Source organism: Phalacrocorax aristotelis, chromosome 1 (assembly GCF_949628215.1).
Source record: "Phalacrocorax aristotelis chromosome 1, bGulAri2.1, whole genome shotgun sequence".
Classification (NCBI taxonomy): Eukaryota; Metazoa; Chordata; class Aves; order Suliformes; family Phalacrocoracidae; genus Phalacrocorax; species Phalacrocorax aristotelis.
Genome location: NC_134276.1, coordinates 73,264,985 through 73,284,505, shown reverse-complemented (window position 1 = coordinate 73,284,505; position 19,521 = coordinate 73,264,985). Strand labels below are relative to the sequence as shown.

Here is a 19,521-nt window from a genome sequence, read left to right as displayed (position 1 = left end):
AGGCACTAGCCCCTCTGTGCCTCCCTGCATGGAGCCAGGGCCGGGCAGGAGATGGGTGGCAGCCGCAGGAGGAGCCTGGCAGGCTCTGCTCCCCACACAGCCTGGCACCGCGGGGGGAAGCGGGGTGCTCAGGCGCTCATGCCTCTGCGGTGCCGGCAACCACAGTGACAGCGGCAAAACTGGGCACAGGACCAAAGCCGTATGCCAGCTGCCCTGCGGTGAGGGGAGAACACCGCCGTTCCCACTGGATTTTCTGTCAGGCCAGGTCTCTGTTCCAGCTAATGATTTTCTTGGCCATGGAATATTGGCATTATCAGAGTCTGTCATGAAATGCTAAAATCCAGGGGGAGATGGATAAGAGAAAACACAGGGTTGCTTGACCGTTACTCAAAATATTTTAATGTACATGCTGTAGCCACATTAAAGAAGGGGGGAAGGGAAACATCTTACAGAGCTGAAAGATGTCAAAGGCTGTGATTTCATCATGCCAAAAGCTCTATATTTCAAAGTGACCGAAGCCAATAGCATCAAAAAAGCTTTTTTTTCTGGTATGTGAAAAACAGACCAAGCAGCATGGAAAAGGGAAGAATAAACATGTTTAACTGATAGATTAAGCTGTTCTGATCCATTAGGTAAAGAAGCATTCTTGTGTGTCTGGGGTTTTTTTTTAGCAGTTATAAATTTGGTATAAATCATACTTTAAACGGTTCTATTTGTATATACCTAGTAGGCTGGAACAGCTGTGGTACGTTGGGTAGATAGGTAGATATTTACAGAGAATGATGACTGATGTAGAACATGCCAGTAAGTATGAAACCCCTACCAGATATGGTGTTTGAATACCACAACAGTGACCGTCAGCCGCAGCGGAGCGCAGTACCTGCCTCGGCGACAAGGTGAGCGCTGCATGTTCAGCAGCCTGTGACCGCACTGTCTGTGCTTACAGCGGGTCGCTGCAAGTTGCCAACACCCAGCGCCACCTCAGCCCTGCCCGCCCCCCCGTGGGAGCGAGGGCACTAGACTCTTACCTCTCTTACGCCCCCATTTGTCTGAACCCCTTGGAGAAAATAAGGATAAGATCCAGCTGAAGGATCAAAACTCCCGAACTCTGCTGGCCACGTATAGGTCTCAGCTACTTTCCAAAGCCCTCGTTACGGTCAGTGGAAATCCTGCTAACAGAGGTTAAGCCCAGCCCACATAGATACCTAAGTCTAGTTGGCTTCTAGCCTGATGATAACAGGAGTTTAGACATGGACTGTGTGTGGACATTTACTACCTGGTGCTGCCTTTGCCAGTGTTGCTGGCAAAGCCCCATGCCTTAGTCACTGTCAGATTTGCCTCTCACGCCAGGCGTAAAAGTGTCGATAGGAGGGGGGGACAGCTGCTGGCCCAGAGGTGAGTGCTTACCCTGAGCGGTTGTACTCAGTTCAGCAAAGCAACCGCCTCTTTTCATTTCACTGTCATCTATTTAGATCATGCTCTTCTCAGTGGGTTTCTCACCAATTTTCCAGCAGGCCATCTATTCCCACATGCTATAAGGGCTCATAAATCTCTGACGCTGGCAATACCTAACGCCACGGGAGGATCCAGCCCCCACGCCACAAATGCCGAACAGCCTCTGTTACTCCAAATTCTTCTTTAGTCATTGAGGTGCCCAAGGCTAAAAGTAACACAGGGAAAGCGACACAACAGAGAAATACGGTACAGAAAAAAAAAAAAGGGAAACTGGTATCTTCCTAGTGGGAGAATATTAGAGAAATGCCCTCAGTGGGAGGCAGAGAAGCCTGGAAAGAAACTGGAAGCAGTGGGGTGGAGGAGGCTAAGAGTGGTGTGTAACAGGCAAATCCTGAGGTTGCAGCATGACAGAGCAAGAAAGCGTCTCCGTACCATTCTGCCCTGAATGTCAGGGCAGGCTGAGTGGCCCAGACCTGTGTATCCACCTCAGAGCCAGACTGTCGGCAGAGACAACTCCTCTGCGGTGAGTAGAAAAGCAACCGGCGCAACTAGGCTCCAATCAGCAGGACATGGGCAAATGTGGCCTTCATTCTAACTAATGGAAACATGGTAGTGCCACAACTACTTCAGAGGAAAGCTGGCACTAAATAGCAAAAGGAGGTGGAGTAGGCCTCATTAAACGACATAGAGGAAGAAAACATAGCCTTAGTAGGAGGAAAGACTCTGCAACACCAGGCTTGTTCTCCCGGCCTTGCAGAAACCCTGCTGGAGGGGGAAAGTTGGGTCAGCGGGGGTGGGGGGCTTGGGGGTGAACAGGCTGCCCCTGCCTGCCAGCCCATGCACTGTCTTAGTAGCCTCCCTCTGGGACTGCCCACTGGCTGAGAGCGAATTTACTCAAGACCCTACATACAGGAGCTGCAGGAACCAGGGCCCACTTTTCCCAGGTTTAGTGAAGCTGTATTGCCACAGGTGCCCTCCACCAGTGAGCTTTCGGGGACTCCTTTCCAAGTGAGGGTTTTACCAGTGTGGGTCAGGCCAGGGCAGGGTGGGGAAGGGGGGAAGAAGGGGATCTCCCACAGCAAAGCAGTTGCAGAGCATCAAAGGCTGTCGCAGCCCTTGCCAGAAAGGACGTGAATGAGCACTGCTACTCTGTCAGCATGGTCCTTTGTGCAGAGCCCAGCTCACTAGAAAGAATCAAACTAAAGCATCCGATGCATGGCTATTTCATACACGTGCAGGGCTACACCGCACAGGCCAGGCACGTGCTGCTTAGCTGTAGTCCAACTGTTTGTGCAGACGCTTCACTGTGAAAGCCTGAAAATTTTTGAGAAGCCTGGATGTGCGTCCATGCATTTAATCGGCTACTAAGGTAGCAAGGTAGAGCATGTACTCTATAAATATTTTTAAGTCCTTAAAAAAAACCCAAAAAACCAAAACCAACCAATCTCTTCTACTTTAAGAACAATACCTTTGTAACGCAAGATGGGTGGGAACAAGACAAGGTACCAAGACCTACACGTACCATACGTAATAGACGTTCTGAGCATGACTTGTAAGAAATGTACTCCCAGTACAAAAAAGTACCCAAATGCCAGACCAAAATCTCCCCCTAAGAGGGTGACAACATTCTATTTACAAGAAAATACCGCTTCAGTTAAAAATGCTAAAAACCATTCTCTTGAGTTCATATAAAAATAATAATGTCTGTGTATGCATACATGTATTTACATACATTTATGGCTTTCACATGCCTCAACCTTCTCCAATAAATGAAGAAATACAAACACTCCATCCATTACTACTTTTTCTCCTCCTCAGGTTTTTCAGCCTCTGCTTCTCCAACTGATAAGGTGCCACTACCGTATTTTTTCACTCGGGTTTCTACTCTGGCAAGTCTCTGCTTCACCTTTTGTTGAGATGACGTGTATTCTGCCATGAGCCTGGCAAACCTAGTCTGCAGTGTATCCAGGGCTGTTTCAAGTCTTTCTACTTTTTCTTCCAAGTCTTTTGGGTCAGCTCCTGCTTTTGCTGCTTCCTCATCTATTAAATTGTCTTTCATCAGAATTTGTCGCCCTTTCTCTTCCAGAGCCTTTTTGGCTTCTGGATATTCTGTGAGGGCTTCCATCAAATCATCTTTAGACAAGCAGAACAAGTCAGAATAACCAATACTCCTTATGTTGGCTGTCCTCCTGTTGCCAGATTTGCTACCTTTGATGTTTAGGATGCTGATTTCACCAAAGTAGCTGCCATCGCTTAGGACTACAAATTGGGTTATGCCATCATCCGCCACCACAGCCAATTTTCCCTCTTTAATAATGTACATTTCTCTACCAATATCTCCCTTTTTGCAAATGTAGTCCCCAGGACTGAAGACCGTAGGTTTCAGTTTCAGCACGAGCTCAATGAGAAGTCCAGCTTCACAATCCTGGAATATACGCACTTTCTTCAGTGTGTCCAAATGGACGTTGATGGCAATTTCAGCCTTCAACTTGTCGGGCAGATTTTTGAGAACTTCCTTCTCATCCACTGTTTTCTTGTTGGTCCAGAGGTAGTCAAACCACTTAATAACCCTGGCTTCCAAATCCTTAGTCACTTTTCGGAAATGCATGTACTGTTTAATGGAATCGACCTTGGCCTGGAACTCTGCCCTGGAGGCATTCATGTTGGAAATCATGGAGCCCACGTTACCGACAATGGTAGCGAAGATCAGCACACCCACCAGGAAGTCAATGACCACAAAGAGATACTCTTCATCTTTCACCGGGGGAGGTGTTTCTCCAATGGTTGTCAGCGTGAGCGTTGACCAGTACAGACTGTAAATGTACTTTCTAGACAGGCGCCCGTACTCTGGAATGGACACGTTGGGATAGACCCAAGAGTCGGTTCCAAATCCGATGAGCTTCGAAATTGCAAAGTATATACATGCGTTCCAGTGGATGATTATAAGAATGTATAAGACAAGATTTCCAATACGAAACATGTTTGGATAATTTGTCCTGGTTTCTGTACGGTCAAAAAACTCAAAAAGCCGAGAAATCCTCAGCAAGCGGTTAAATCGCAGTTCAGGGTAGTTCAAACCGAGCTTCAAATATGCCAGGTCTGTTGGCAGAAGAGACAGCACATCCAGTTTGAACTGCATAGTTTTGGTATAATGATCTCGTAATTTCTTTTCATCCTGAACTAGCAAGCCTTGTTCAAGGAAGCCTTCAGAGAATAAAAATTAAAATTTTACGTGTTAGAATAAAGGCGCAGTTCACAGTTATCATCAACAGTACTGAATGACTTACATTTCAGACACCTGAGAACATTAAAACTTGTACTTTTATGCATACAGACATCAATACACTATGAGTTCACTTAATGAAAAAAATTTAATTGCAAATTTAAATCTTTCAGTGAAGTTCAAAGCTGATATATAATGATGTAGAGCAATGACTCTATTATTAACAGTGCTCCCCACAGTTTTCCACTCTGTTCTGGGACAGCTGTATCTTTGCCTTTCAGGTATCTTTGCAAAAAGAAAAGGGAGATTCAAATGTCTCATTTTACATAAATCATTGGCATGAGTCATAAAGTTAAGCAACTGTTAAACAACTGTGTACAAAATCAGAGTGGAATAAGTTTCAATAAATACCAAGAATAAGTAGGTACAATGGATAGGGGGTTTTCTCAGAACAATATAGATATCCTTGAGATAATGAAATCCATTTTTTCCCCTGAGCCACGCTTTTTCTCTTGTTAAAAAGATGTTAAAAGTCACAGGATTTTCCTTTTCACTCAGGGAAAACAGCTTACACTTTTTTGTGTTTCTAGTGAGAGAGCTACTAAGCAGAATTTGTACATTGTTTTCTCTCCATTCAAAAGACTTTGGAAAGTATTATAAGAATTACTAGAAGACATGAGCTGCAGTAAGAGCCCTTAAAACAAACTCCATCTGTGTAAGAGTTCTCATAGAAAGGCTGCCTGAGCAGTACAGCTGCACTGCTGTTTTGTACCTCTGAAAGCTCAAGGCATCAAAAACATTCCAGAAGGAACAGCCTATGCACAGAAAAATACATGCTGCAATTGCAAGTGGATATGTCCAACTGTCTGTCTGCCAGGGCAGGCAGAAGGAAAAGTCCACTGAGATAAAAGCAAAACATTCCCCATACATCACGATTATCACATTTTTGCTAATCCCTTAGCAATCTACAAGCGGCAGCTTTCTCAAGAAAGCATCTGCTGAGGAAGACCAAGCTGCACTTCTGTCTGCCCTCCACAGTATGGCTGTAGTTCTGGAATGTGTGTGTGTCTGTACAGCTGCCTCATGTATATGTGTGTATCTGTCTTCGGGTATCTGCAAACTGATGGTGACTGCACATGGAAATGGTTCCTGTGCCATGAATGTGTTACACCCAGAAAACAGCTGAAGGAGCTGGTCAAATATGCCCTTATTAACAGAGTTCTGCAACTAAACAGAAAAGTTGCCCAAGCAGATGAATTTCTGACTCACAATTATTAAAAATAACTGAAAACACCTTCCTGCTGGAGGGAGATAAAAGCCCCTCAGATCTTTTTTGTGCCCTCACAGAACTGGAGCCCTATAGTAAAACCTTTTGAAAGCACAGGCAGGGTGTGCTAAACATGACCAGCTGCTGGGAGACATGAATCTTTTCTGCTTCACAGTACACAGTCACTAAATAGGTAAAATACAGTGAAACAGGCCCTGCAGCTAGACAGTAGTGCACCACAGAGAAGCTGCCATGGATCATGGTAGTTGTGGGGCTACTTAGAACCCACTTCAAAGTCAGTCCCTGCTTTTAGATAACCAGGGGTCACACTCCCAAAGGCTTTCAGGACCTTTGTCCCCAAGGCAGATGGAGCTTGCAGATTTACAGAAGGCAGCAGGCACTAGTGGAGCCAGAAGGGGTTGTTAAGTGAGTTGACAAAGATTTCAACTCCTAAAAGATGTGACTCCCATATTTGAGTACCCGCAACTGCAGCAGACACCTGCACTGAAGCCTTCTTGAGATCTCTGTGGCAGTTCTGCAGTTCCAATGCAGGCCTGCAAAGCCAGACTTCTAACCATGCTTTAACAGCTGTACAATCATTATCAGGACAGCCCTGGAAAGTTTATAACTCGCATTGCCTATATGTGCCCAATTTCTGCTCAATTCTTTCCCATTACAGTAACAGATACAACTGTATAAGAGAAATTTAGTGGGCATGGTTGACTTTTTAACCACACAAAGAAGATGAAGGACTACCCCCACCACAAAAAAAATGCATTGTTGTGATTTAGGCTGCTATCTGAAATAGACTTTTCTGTTGAACAAGGTACTTGCTAAGTTTAAGAATTTGGCTTGCTATGAGTTATGTGCTTCCCAAAGTGACAGCATTTTTAGCCTCTGTTTTGCAACTATGTTTACAGCTTGTCACAAGCCATAATTAATGTCAAGCTGTCAGTATGATTTTAAAAAAAAACAACATGTAAAAATCAAAGATTTAAAAGAACTCTCATTTTTGTAATGATCAGTGCAGCTTTGGACCCCTACACGGGACATTTTGGGGCTGCATCCGAACCAGTAGATAGAACAAACCAGGAAACGTTTTCTGGCCCAGAGATCAGCTACCATGACAGCTTCTATTCACATGTAAATTCTCTCAGTCCCCTCCAAAAATGGCACCATGAACAACATCCAACTTCTGCTGTCCACTGCTTGAGAGAGTGCTAGCTGACATAGACCAAAGTGCATGCACCAAAGTACATCAAGGACTATTCCAGCAATTCAATGATATGGATCACTGTATGTCATTGCTTAGGCCTATGTTATGACCTTGTTTAATTTAAAACAGATAGACCTTTAAGGCTAGAATTTCTATCAGCTGGGCACGCTCAAATATGGAGTCTTCTCAGCCCATCTGGACTACAGAAACAGGAATGGGAAGCTGAAGAGAACACTTCGTGCATGACATGGCACAATCCTCACAGATCCTTTAGGTTGACACTTCCTTCAGGAGAGCAGGACCTAAGCAGAGGGGCCTGGGTTACTCCCATCCTACCACCCTCCTGGGCTAACCCCGTACCATCACCAGGCAGCAGGAGACACAGCCAGGACCTCGCAAAGACTGCAGGAAATACAGCTGGTGGCGGAGGGGCAGCACTGCCGGTTCCATGCAGATGGCTGCAGACTGGAGGCTGAGGTGAGTGCCAGGTCTTGCACTTGACCAACTCAATAGTTACTTCTGAGCAAGATGCTGCACAACTTGGCTAAGAAAGCAGCACCTGTGGGGCGCGGTTGGTTTCTTGCCCACTCTAATGAGCACAAGCAATATATCATGCACAGAGTGATCATGACATGCAAAGTGCCTTATTTTCCCTTCCCCATGCAGCCTGTTGCAGTGGCTATTCAGTCAGTGTCTGGCATGCCTATTAAGCACTGATAGAACTGAATTTAGAGACAAGTGAAGGGCAGGTGTTGGGATGTCCAGCCCTAAAACAATCCAAAGTGGTCAGACACTTCATCTTCCCAAAGCCTCCACTGTTGGGTTCTGCTGGAGACAGGATACTACACTGGTCAGACCCCACAGGGGAATTTCTGTTTCCAGCCTTTATATTCATGCTGTATCTGAAAACACTGTAAAAACCCAGAAAGACTCACCTGTCCTGAATCTGACAAACATGTCAACAACATAGATGATATCAGAGCCATAATCCAAGAACAGCCATAATTTAATATGGTTAAATTGTAGCTCATCAAAGCAGGCTCTAAAGAAACAGAGATACATTTAAAAAAAAAATTTAGACTAATCACGTAAGCAGAGTACTTGCAACGCATGTCCTAGCAGCATGTTAGTGCACATTACTGGCAAATTAAGGGGGGCATATCTCCATGCCTAGACACCTGCACACCAGAGCTATGTCTAAACAGACACTAGGATCTTTCAGAATTTAAAGGTGTTTAGGCCAGGAGCAAAACTCAAACACATACATGCCACACAAGTGCACTCATGGAGGAATACACATATCCCTACAATTAAACATGCACCAGATTTCATGGGGCACACACCTCTGTTAAGATAATTCCCAAATGAAATATTTGTTTCTGAGTGGCAAGCTATTCTCATCTCTCCCTGCCATCCGACACAGCCTACATGAACCATTTCCAAAGCACTCCATTCATTACTTTGACACAAACTGATTTCCACATTTTACAAGGGAAAACAAACACTCAAGTAAAATCCTCCTGCCCTTCAAGCATCTATAGATGCATGATATCAACTTAAGATGACCCAACACTGCCCACACACCCTCCCTTCCGTTCTCTACCGGGTGACTGGAAGACCTGTCTCTAGCAGCGAGTGGTTACGGAGCTGACAGTGGCCAAGGCACATCTCTGCAGCAAGCCAGTAGGTGGCACACAAAGGCCGCAGCCAGCGCTTATGAGGACCTTCATCGCAAGTTATACCGAATTGTTTTAAGGCAAAAAGAGAAAAAGAAACATTGGCTGTCTATTCCCAGTGGTATGTATATCGTGTACCCCCAAGGGTATACAAACTATAAGTCTTCTAGGTAGGCCACCCAAAAAATACCGCAGGGATGAAAGAGGATGTTTTACATAGGAAACATAATGAGACACTAAATTTGAAACCCAGTATTATTACTAACTTAATTCCATACCTGCACACTAGCATACACCAGTTATAGAACACGGGTGCTGCAATTATGGTCAGCCAGTGATAGTAAATATTGCTTGAAGGATCTATCACAAAGATCTCTTTTTTCTTCCTGGAAAGTAAAACATGCAGATTTACACTGGAAATATAATGGAGTGACCTGCTGGATCTCCCTCTTCTGGAGGCTGTGCATCTCATGATGAACTCACAGCTGTCTAAGAAGAGAAAGTATCCATGCAGGCAGCTCCAGATGAGATGCCGAATGCTAGCTTCATCCCACCTGACGCACTTTATTTATTTGCTTGATCCAACTTTGGAAAAAGCAAAGAGTGGAAAGAAAAACACATTCACATTGCTGAAAACCACAGCCTTTCTGCATATGACACCCACTGAAAAAAAAGTAAAGCATTAAATGTTTCTTATTCTCATTCCAGCTAGAAGGCTATGGTCCGTTGCTAGAGAAAGAGCCTTCCTTTGCAGATTAGTTTCTGACATTTTTGCAAATCCTGTTACGGAAATGACTGTATGAGCACGCATTTAAACAGTAAAACACGTATGTATTCAAATACATGTTTACAAAAGTAAGATTCTGTGTGTGCATACACATATAGTGTACAGCTAGAACTAAAACAGATATTACGTAAAAACAAATTTCACACATTCACAGTCCTGGCTCCCTAGAACTCAACAATGAGAGACGCTAAATGAAGGGTACAGGCCTGGAATTTAAAGATTTAAAGAACTGCATAGCTAACGGTACATGTAGAGTATGCTCAGAAGTGCCCTTCCCCAGCATGAGAAAGGTTGATATGGAATAGGCAGCAGTTAGGCATGTTGTGTGTAATCAGAAGACACACGTATGAGCGGATTGTGAGGTTCACAGCTGCAGAAGTTATTCCAACAGTAACGTATGATAATGTGATCTGTGAACTGTGTAAGTGTGGGGAATATGTGACTGGGCAGGGCAATGCTTGGATATGTATTTGTGCGACTTTTTCTAATCTCCAGGAATGTAAATATATTTAAATATAGTGATAATGTATTTCATATTTATGTGTATTTCTGGCATTATCCCTGCTGTCAGCTGAATGTCCAGATAGTAATGTTAGTAAAGAAAGCAGTTTTAATCTAAAAAGTATTTACTTTGCCATTTTCACAACAGGTTTTGAGCCATTTCTTCTAAAAAGCTGGTCACCACCTCAAAACTGGTGACCTTGAAATACAGTCTTCATGTGACAGAGTATACTACCTTCTAGACATTAAAACATTTATTTTCTTTGCTGAAATGTTTTAAAGTGCTTTAGGCTACTGCAAAGCTCAGGCTCTCACTACATAGTAATCGAAGTTGAAAGAGAATCCTTTGAACAAAGGCTTTCTAATCAAACAAAGCTTTGATTAAGAAGGTCAAGGTCTTGAGATCAAGCAGATTCCATTTGGAAGCGATTCCTATCTACACGTCCCCATGCCTACATTGCACATGCCACCTTATACATACATGTAAATTTGCAGTATATTACTCTAACATACTCCTTAACTGTGAAGTCCACTCAAATACATTCTCTTTTTATCTGCTATCATTGCTATTTTTAATGACTAGTAATACTAAATTGTACTACATTTGGAACAGCTTTGGGGGAACAAAACAAGAGCAGCATCCATTTCTGACAAAAGCATTCAAATGATTTTGTTTTGTTGAAAAAATACAGCACCTCCTAATCAGCAGAAGCAAACTTTAGTGATCGCTAATAATGAACTGCACCATATTAAGTAAGTAAATGTGCTAGTCAGTGTAATAATTAAACTTATTAGTAAATCTGTAATTTTCTACATGTAAGACTTTTGCTCTTTGTCCAACTTCAGACTTTAGGTTCATCCGCTCTGAATCACTATGGACATTCTGGAACAATGAAAAGCCTGTGCAGATCTGCAAAACAGGCTACTATCATAAAATGCCCTCATAGTGAAAAAGTGATCTTCAACACCAAATCAAAGCCACCAGAGGTAGCCAAATTCCCTTTTACTGACCTAGGAAGCTGTTCATGACGGGTCTAAACATAGGTCTTAAAAATGCAACAAGTTTGATGAGCACTTGCACCTTTCCAAAGGGGAAAATGTATTAAAGATTTGACAGCCTAACGTCCTGCAGTCAGCCCACAGTACAATAGCTGTTCTGGAAGTGTTACAATGAATGCCATACCATGGTTTGTAGTGTAGGAGGTGTGCTACAAACACACGTTCATTCTTTATACTTACTCTTCTTTTTTTTTATCATCTTTTTTGTCATCTTTTTTGTCATCTTTCTTTTCCTCTTTCTTTTCCTCCTTCTTTTCCTCCTTTTTTTCCTCTTTTTTCTCCTCTTTAACCTCTTTCTTTTCTTCCTTTTTGCTGTACAACATAACGTAAGGCTTAGCAATATTACTGTTATTTTAACAGTTAAGGGAGAGGGTGGATGTTGAGGTATAGGAAACTAGACTGGACTCCGGCAGAGTAGGACAGGGAACCAACTAGTAAAAATGGTTTACAGGCTGAGGCTTCTTGAACTGACACCACCACACTATCACATCAGGTAACCAGCTGGCTGATTCTGTGCATTAGTCACCCATGCTTTCTTGACCTTTTCAGACATCAGTGTACCAGGCTGATCTTAAACAAATGCTTGCAGTTTGTTTGATTCTTTAGCACTCAGGCATTTACAAAGAAACCTAACAAATTATAATAGAACTTAAAGTGTCTTAACAAAGTGTCAACATTCTTTGCGTATCCAAAACCTCACAGTGTCTGTCTGAAGCTTTAATTAAATGAAATGAGGCTCAATTTCCTCTCACAGTTCTTTAAAACCAGCATAGCTATAATTAATTAATTACCCCTGGCTTCAACAATTGCCTTGGAGAAGAATCCTAGTCAATGTTTGAATAAAAGCAGCAAATGTAAAGAAAAGAGGTGTGTCTCATTTAACTACATAGTAGTAATTTTATAAATGCTTTACAGTCAACATGATTAAGCCAACTTATTTTAGACCTTTACAGTAGATATCTACTGTATCTACAAGATAGTCCATATCTACGAGACAACTTGTGCCCCAAAGGCTTTTTTTTTCTTTCCATCAACTGTAAAGGAAGAATAGATTGCCTAGTTCAGGTGCAGGTGTCTATGTGTGATCAGAGGATCCATGCTCAAGTTGCTCTGCTTCTATTCGACTGCCCCTGTGTTCAAAGGCTGAGCATTAAGTATGAAGTTCCATCCTTGCTAAAATCAATGGGAATTTTGCCTAGAATTAGGAATGGAATCCTGATCGTCCCCATGTTAATTAATTGCTTTTCATGAAATAGAGTAAAATATGGACCATTTAACATAATTATATCCCACCATTCCATGGTATCCAGCACAGACCCAAGCTGCAAGATTTAATTCCAGATAATGGATTTTCTTACTGTTCAAGTATGTACAGCCTTTAGCTCATTAAAATGTGATAAGCCAAATATAGAGATGGATCTGACTTCCCCCATTCTTATGTTTCTGTGAACAGAAGAGTCTTGAGCTATGTTAACTTATGCAGAGAGGCCCACGCATCCTCTTCAAAATTGCAGAAAGCTAACATCTTTCTGAAGATTCTGTCAATACTTAATCTTAGAGCTAAATTTGCCACATGCATTGGTCAAGAACCACATTCATTTGCACAAGCAGAAAATCCATCATCTGAGGTCTCCCTGGTCTGCATTTGAAATTTCTTTATTTGGTGAAGCAGAAAACGTCCCCATTGGTTAGACAGAAAAGACAAAACGTTCCTGATGCTACAGTGAATGTGGATAATGCATATATAATCATAACTCTCCACACATAAGGTCTGGTTTGGATGAAAGCCATGGACTCCTGCTCTCATGGGAGCTGCGTGTTCTCCTCTGAACTGCCAAGACTGGGTCTGATTCTCCCCTTGCACTGGTGTCAATAAAGGACAAATTAGTTCAATGACAGCAAGATCCTACAGCAAAGACAAAATACATAGTAACAGTTGAAAAAGTGCTGCTTACAGGATTTGAACCAACAGGTTAAAAGTTTAGTGAGCTCACTTGTGCTTTTCATGTGTACTTGCTTGTATTACTCAGATCAGAGAAAGTCTACGCTGTGAATGGCAGTCCTGTCTACGAATGTGCTTGTTACAGGAAGAAAGCAGCACTCCAAGGGAGAAGACAACAGTCACCAATTTTAAGATAGTAGTAGCTTTCACCTATCGGCAATGAGCACCTGTTCCAGTTCTTACTCTTAGACATTTCCATAGTGATGCAGCACCACGGTGTAATTCAGAAAAGCCCAGACTCATTGGCTAAAAATGCTGAGATCCTACACCCCTCCATGTCCAGGGAAATACCTACCATGCTGACCAACACCACTGTAACTGTTAAAATTATTCCCTGCAAGGGACCACACCTGGAGGAGAAAAGAACCTTTGGGCTGACTGATCTTCTATTTATAAATGCATCTCAACTCAAAGAAACGATTTTTCATTTACCAAGGCTGATTTCTACACGGCAGTGGGAACTGCCACTCAAGTACTTATTTCTCCACCACTGAACCCCCCTGGACTTTTATGGCTTCTCTTTGAAATCTGCCCCCAAAAGTCCTTCCTATTTAAAAAACCATCAAGATTTCACTGCACATTACTACACATGGCGCCTGATCTAAAGGCCAGTTCACAGTTGCTGCTAGCAATAACATAGCTCCTCAGTACTTCAAATGTCTGGCATTCTTACCAAAAAGGGAGATGTACGAGTAACGTAATTTTCAAAGGGTAGGGCCACTGTACATTTGTGGATGTTGCTATGCAGGGAAAAGTAGGTTGAGATAGACAATCAATCAAAAAGTCTCAGTGGTGGTGAACTTCAGAGGGAATATTTTGACAATTCAGAATTCCTCCTATGTTTTGTTTTAAAAACAAGAAAAAAACCCACATTATTTCTCACAGCATCTAATGCCAATACTTCTTTTCCTCTGGCCTGAGATCACCTACAAACTCATCTGTCAACTACAGGTATCTTTAATAAATGAGGTTCTTCCATTTCTGTGGCCTCTGTTCATCTCTCTATTGTGGTAATTCCCAACTTATACTTCCACCTACTTGTAGTCTGGCCATGGAAGTCAACCAGAGGACAAGGTCGGCCATAATCAAAGCCTTGAAAGCATCACCTACAGTTCCCCAAGGGCAGGCACTCTTAGGTCTTTAACATAATGAAAAATCCAAAGCATCAAAAAGACCTGCATCTTCTTTTCTTTATCAGCACTACCAAGTAAACTGGAATCCAGTTATTAATAAAAGTTTGTGCCTGTCCTCTTTCACAGCAATACAGTGGCATCCATTCTGTGCTTCCAGCACATTAAAAGGAGCATGCATCTTCAGACTTAGAAAACATGTCTTCATCAGCCCCTATAAAAACACTGTCATAATCTTTGAATGAGTCAAATATTTGCATTTCTCATCTGTCAAGTACTTGCAAATCAAGTATGTTTCAGACTGTCAGGCAAGTAGACAGACAGGTGTTGTCTTCATTTAAAAATAATGAAACATTGGAAGGATGAAAGCTTTGCCCAAGGTACATGAGTCATTGTCAGAAACAGAGTAAGAAAGCAGTATTTCCTTCCTAACTGGTCCTTTGGGCCCTGACTAGCAGGCTAGGCTCCCAGCTTTTAGGACTTCATACCAGTGTAAATAAAATCCTGCGCATTTCTGTCACTGTTCACTGCACACTGATTTTCCTTTTCAATAAAAGTTACGCAAACCAAACCAAAGCAACCTTTGTTGCTTCTGGAGCAGGAAGGCCTCTTGTTCAGGTAGGTGCACAAAGGTTTTGCAGCATCATTTAAAATGTACGGTTTGAGGTCACCTATAATGGAACTATTTGGAGAAAAACCCAAGAGTTTCCAAAAGTACTTCTGACAATCAGAAACTGTCCTGCCTATTTTTAATTTTTGTTTTCATCTGGAAAGCAATGGAAAAAATTAACTATCATCATGCATGAGAACAGATCTGCTGCTCGATGCCACAGAGTAGATACATCCTCAGATAGCTGTGGTCTGACACACGTAACAAACCTTGGCGTTGGGTGATTTTAAATTACAGGAGCTCTTCACCTTTTGAAGAGATTTGTCTTTGATGTAGCACTTTGAAATATCTTGTCAAATATATAATAGAGACTCCAAAGGACAGCTTCTGTCAGAGCTTCTGTTGTAATGCAAGCCTTATTATGTTGCCTGTCACTCCCTCTACAGCTATACCAACAATATCTGCTGAACTGAAACACACATTTTAAAAAGATGGTTAGTTTTCATTTAGACTGCACACGAGTGTTTTCTTGGTACCCTGATTAGCATCCACTTCTCATTTGACAATCTGAATTTTTTGGGGCACTTGATTTGTAAAAAGGGACTAATATGTTAAAAAAGGAAAATCACTATTAGAAAATTAATATTTGAATCTCATTTAAAAACTGAAAAATTAAATCAATTGGCAATGCAGTAAAATCAGCCAGCTGAACTAGAGGAGATAGGGACTAAATGCTTAATCAAATTCACTCCTTGAGAGGTAAGGGGAACTTCAGACAAAAATAAGTTCACAGGGAGCATGAAGGATGCTTTTCAACTATAGTCTTAGGAAAGGCTTAAGAAGAGATAAGGAGTTTATACTACAAATGTTACTAGGCTGGAAAGGGAAGAAGAGAAGGAGCTACTAGTAGAAAGGTGTTTGGAAGTTATCAGTACTTACTCTTCGTTGGTGTTGTTGCTATAGTTGACATTAAACCTGGCCAAGGGCCAGTGACTGCAGCAAGTTAAATAAAACACATTAAAGAGTGTAAAGACTGTTGGTATTTCATACATGTGTTTACTGACATGATGGACTGACTTACTAGGTTCTCACATATGCACTGATAAGATTAGGAAGGTCAACTTTGACTGCAGTGATAAGCCCCTTTGCATAACTATTTCAGGGAACCAGTTTCTTTTTACCATGTGCTTGGTGTACACATTCGTGGCCACATCTGATGTCTGATGCTTGTTCTCAGGCGTATTAGTGCATGGCAACATACATCTCACTATTTTTAGCCCTGTACTCATTTGGCTACTATTTTAAGCTTTCTTCAATCCTTTCAAGTCTCCTTCACAGATGCAGTGCCAAGGCTGGTGGATAAGTAACAGGCATACCTACCATTGCTGCAGAATTAAGCATTTGTGATAGAACAACTGGGAGTTACTGTCACGTGGCAACAGTGTAAAACTGAGAAGATAAGGATGGATACTCCCAAATTCACTACTTCTAATAGTCTTATATAGAGGTTGCTGGCCCAGGATCAATGTTGTCCTCTCTAATCCCTTTGAATCTGCAGTTACTACCGATCCAGGCGTCTGAAAAATCAGACAACAGCCTGGCTAATCCAACCAAATGTGCTTCTGAGCTGAATTTCTAAGGAGTAGATCAAGTAAAGATAATAAGGCTGTGTTGGATCACATCAACTCAAGGTAACCTGTATCATGCACAGCCCTTCAAAGGTTCTTGTTTTAATCTGAAATACTAGCTGAGATTTTGAAACAAATCAACTCGTTACTTGCTTACCTACCAACCTTAACTATGCAAAAAAAATATGGGAGTCTGCTTCAAAGCATAATGCCAAACAGAAAGTCAACTTTTGCCTTTGGACTTCATTTTCCCCTTTTAGATGGAGTTAAATTTAAAACACTACAGTATATTTATAAAGTAATAATAATTCATCAAGTCAAAAGACTGTAAACACATAGAGATTTCTCTTGCAAACCTCTGTTGTTTTATTGGAAAAGTTTTAAGACAAGACTGAACCTGCCTTCCACACCAAAGACTACATGTTAATAAGTCAGCAGCCAAAAGATTTTCTCATTTCTACATCAGAAGCCTTCTGTAACCTTAGCAGCTGAACTCCTGAGTAGGTGTAACAAAGCAATGACACATTTTGCCCAGCTGCTTGTTTGGAGTTTCTTAACACTTGCAGATAATGTGCACAACATTAATGTCCTGAAAAGCCACAGCTAGCAACATCCTAGATTCTTAAAATAGAAACTACATTCGTCCTCAGTAGAGAGGAGTTTAGCAACATCAAGTTGCACAGGTAGCATATGACAAAATTCTATCTCTGAGAAACCATTCTGCCTGAAGCAGCGTGATCAAAATCGTTTACTTCAACATCTTCGCTACAGTATGTTTGAGGGGGAAAGAGAAAGTCTGCTGAAAGCTGTAATACTTCAATTACGTGAAGATTCCTGGGCAGCATTAGCTACTCTATTCATCTCCCATGCTAAGCTCCTTACCTTCTTAAAATAAAACTTACATCCTAATCACCAAGATAATACCATAACCTCAGTCATCTTCCTTTAAAGTATAAACACATCTTCTTACCTGTTTACTCCCCCAGGCCGCTCACGAATGCCCAGAAAGGAGCGGATGTTACTTTGCCTACTGGACACCTCTATGAGCTCTGGCCCTCGGATACGTTCTAGGAAAGAATCAGGTCTTTGGTCTTCATGGTGCAAATGCCTTGTGGCCCATGACCTCACAGATATGACAAATCGTGATAGCCTGCATAGAACAGATATATAACATTGGCTGAACCAGACAAGAACATCAGATGGCTTAAATCATCCCCACAAAGAGCAGCCCAGGAGGATTTTTCTCCACTTCTCCACCTGCCATGAAATTAAACTTGATGGATTAACCATGTGAAGCCAGTCACTTCCCACAATTTCGTATGTCACCTTTTGCAGCGGATCAGGAAAGTATCTCACACATCAGTTCCTAGTCCACTGTACAAGCATCACAGGAGCAACAGAATATTCTTGCCAAGTGGGGGCAAACCAAATGGTTGGGGTGGGGCAGCTGAATTCTGACAAACTCCTGACACTATGTGATAATGGGGGAATCCTGGACTGACAGAACTAGGAGATATAAAATGTCCACAGGATCACATGCTCAAGAGCTGATACACACAGTGGAAACAAAAGCTGAGTAGTTGGTGAGGGAGGATGGACTTTGAAATAAGGAATGATAAAAATTCAGTCACTTTCCCCATGATTTTAAAGTGTCCATCTGCAGACATATTAATTGCCTATCACATACAAACCTGCCTACTGCATAGGAAGCACTATTTCCTCCTCCCAAATTTCTAGCAGAGCACTGAAATGTGATAAGCAAAAAATCATGACAATGTAATTAATTTATCACTGTATCATCATGTATCTTCTCTGCCCATTAATTCACATTACAAATACTTACAACTTTTTCTGTCAAAGTTCAAAAGGAAACAAGTTTCTGAAAAATTGAAAGTACTGGAGACTGAAATCTAGAAAAGTGATTATATTTATTACCCACACAATATATTGTATTATTTCCTATCTAGTTTAGACAAAAGTGGTGTTAATTCAGGTTTCCCAAACTTGGCCTTGCAAACAGGAAGGCCCAGGCTGGAGAGCTGGGCCAAGGGGAAGCTCATGAAATACAACAAGAGCAAGTGCAAGGTCCTGCACCTGGGGAGGAACCACCTATTTAAGAGCCATGTAGCTGAATCCACATTATCTTAGAGAGCACAAAAATCCATCTCTGTAAGGGGCAATGCTCGTTCAAGTTCAGGATAACTTACTTCCTCATATAACAGAAATGTGTACATGAAGTCAGCAGAGGTCCTGCACCTGGGGGGGAACAACCCCAGGCACCAGGACAGGCTGGGGGCTGAACTACTGGAAAGTGGCTCTGCCGAGAAGGACCTGGGAGTGCTGGTGCACAGCAGGCTGACCCTGAGCCAGCACTGTGCCCTTGTGGCCAAGAAGGCCAATGGTATCCTGGGCTGCATTAAAAGGAGTGTGGCCAGCAGGTCGAAAGAGGTTATCCTCCCCCTCTACTCTGCCCTGGTGAGACGACATTTGGAGTACTGTGTCCAGTTCTGGGCCCTCCAGTTTAAGAAGGACAGGAAAGTACTCAAGTCCAGCGGAGAGCTACCAAGATGATCAGGGAGCTGGAGCATCTCCCATATGAGGAAAGGCTGAGAGACCTGGGTTTGTTCAGCCTGGACAAGAGAAGACTATGGGGGGAATCTCAGCAATACCTATAAATATATAAAGGGAGGGTGTCAGGATGATGGGACTGGACTCTTTTTCAGTGGTGCCCAGTGACAGGCCAAGGGGCAATGGGCACAAGTCGGAACACAGGAAGTTTCACCTAAACATGAGAAAAAACTTCTTTCCTGTGAGGGTGCCAGCGCAGTGGCACAGGCTGCCCAGGGAGGGTGTGGAGTCCCTTCCCTGGAGACATTCAAACCCCGCCTGGATGTGTTCCTGTGGCCCCTGCTCTGGGTGTCCCTGCTCAAGCAGGGGGGTTGATCAAGATGATCTCCAGAAGTCCCT

General features: G+C 42.5%; 1 protein-coding gene across 2 annotated transcripts in view; it reads right to left on the bottom strand.

The window, feature by feature from the left end:
- Positions 1–3,057: 3,057 nt before the first annotated feature.
- CNGA3 (cyclic nucleotide gated channel subunit alpha 3) overlaps positions 3,058–19,521 on the bottom strand; it is a 33,761-nt gene continuing 17,297 nt past the window's right edge. Inside the window, exons 4-9 of one of the 2 annotated variants that reach the window (XM_075093534.1) lie at positions 17,525–17,704; positions 15,866–15,919; positions 11,365–11,496; positions 9,116–9,223; positions 8,097–8,203; positions 3,058–4,659 (exon numbers count right to left, since the gene is read on the bottom strand). In XM_075093534.1, the coding sequence (XP_074949635.1) occupies positions 3,254–4,659; positions 8,097–8,203; positions 9,116–9,223; positions 11,365–11,496; positions 15,866–15,919; positions 17,525–17,704 (1,987 nt within the window). In that variant the 3' untranslated portion in view covers positions 3,058–3,253. The remainder of the gene's footprint in view (positions 4,660–8,096; positions 8,204–9,115; positions 9,224–11,364; positions 11,497–15,865; positions 15,920–17,524; positions 17,705–19,521) is intronic. The other variant, XM_075093525.1, reaches the window with a different exon arrangement.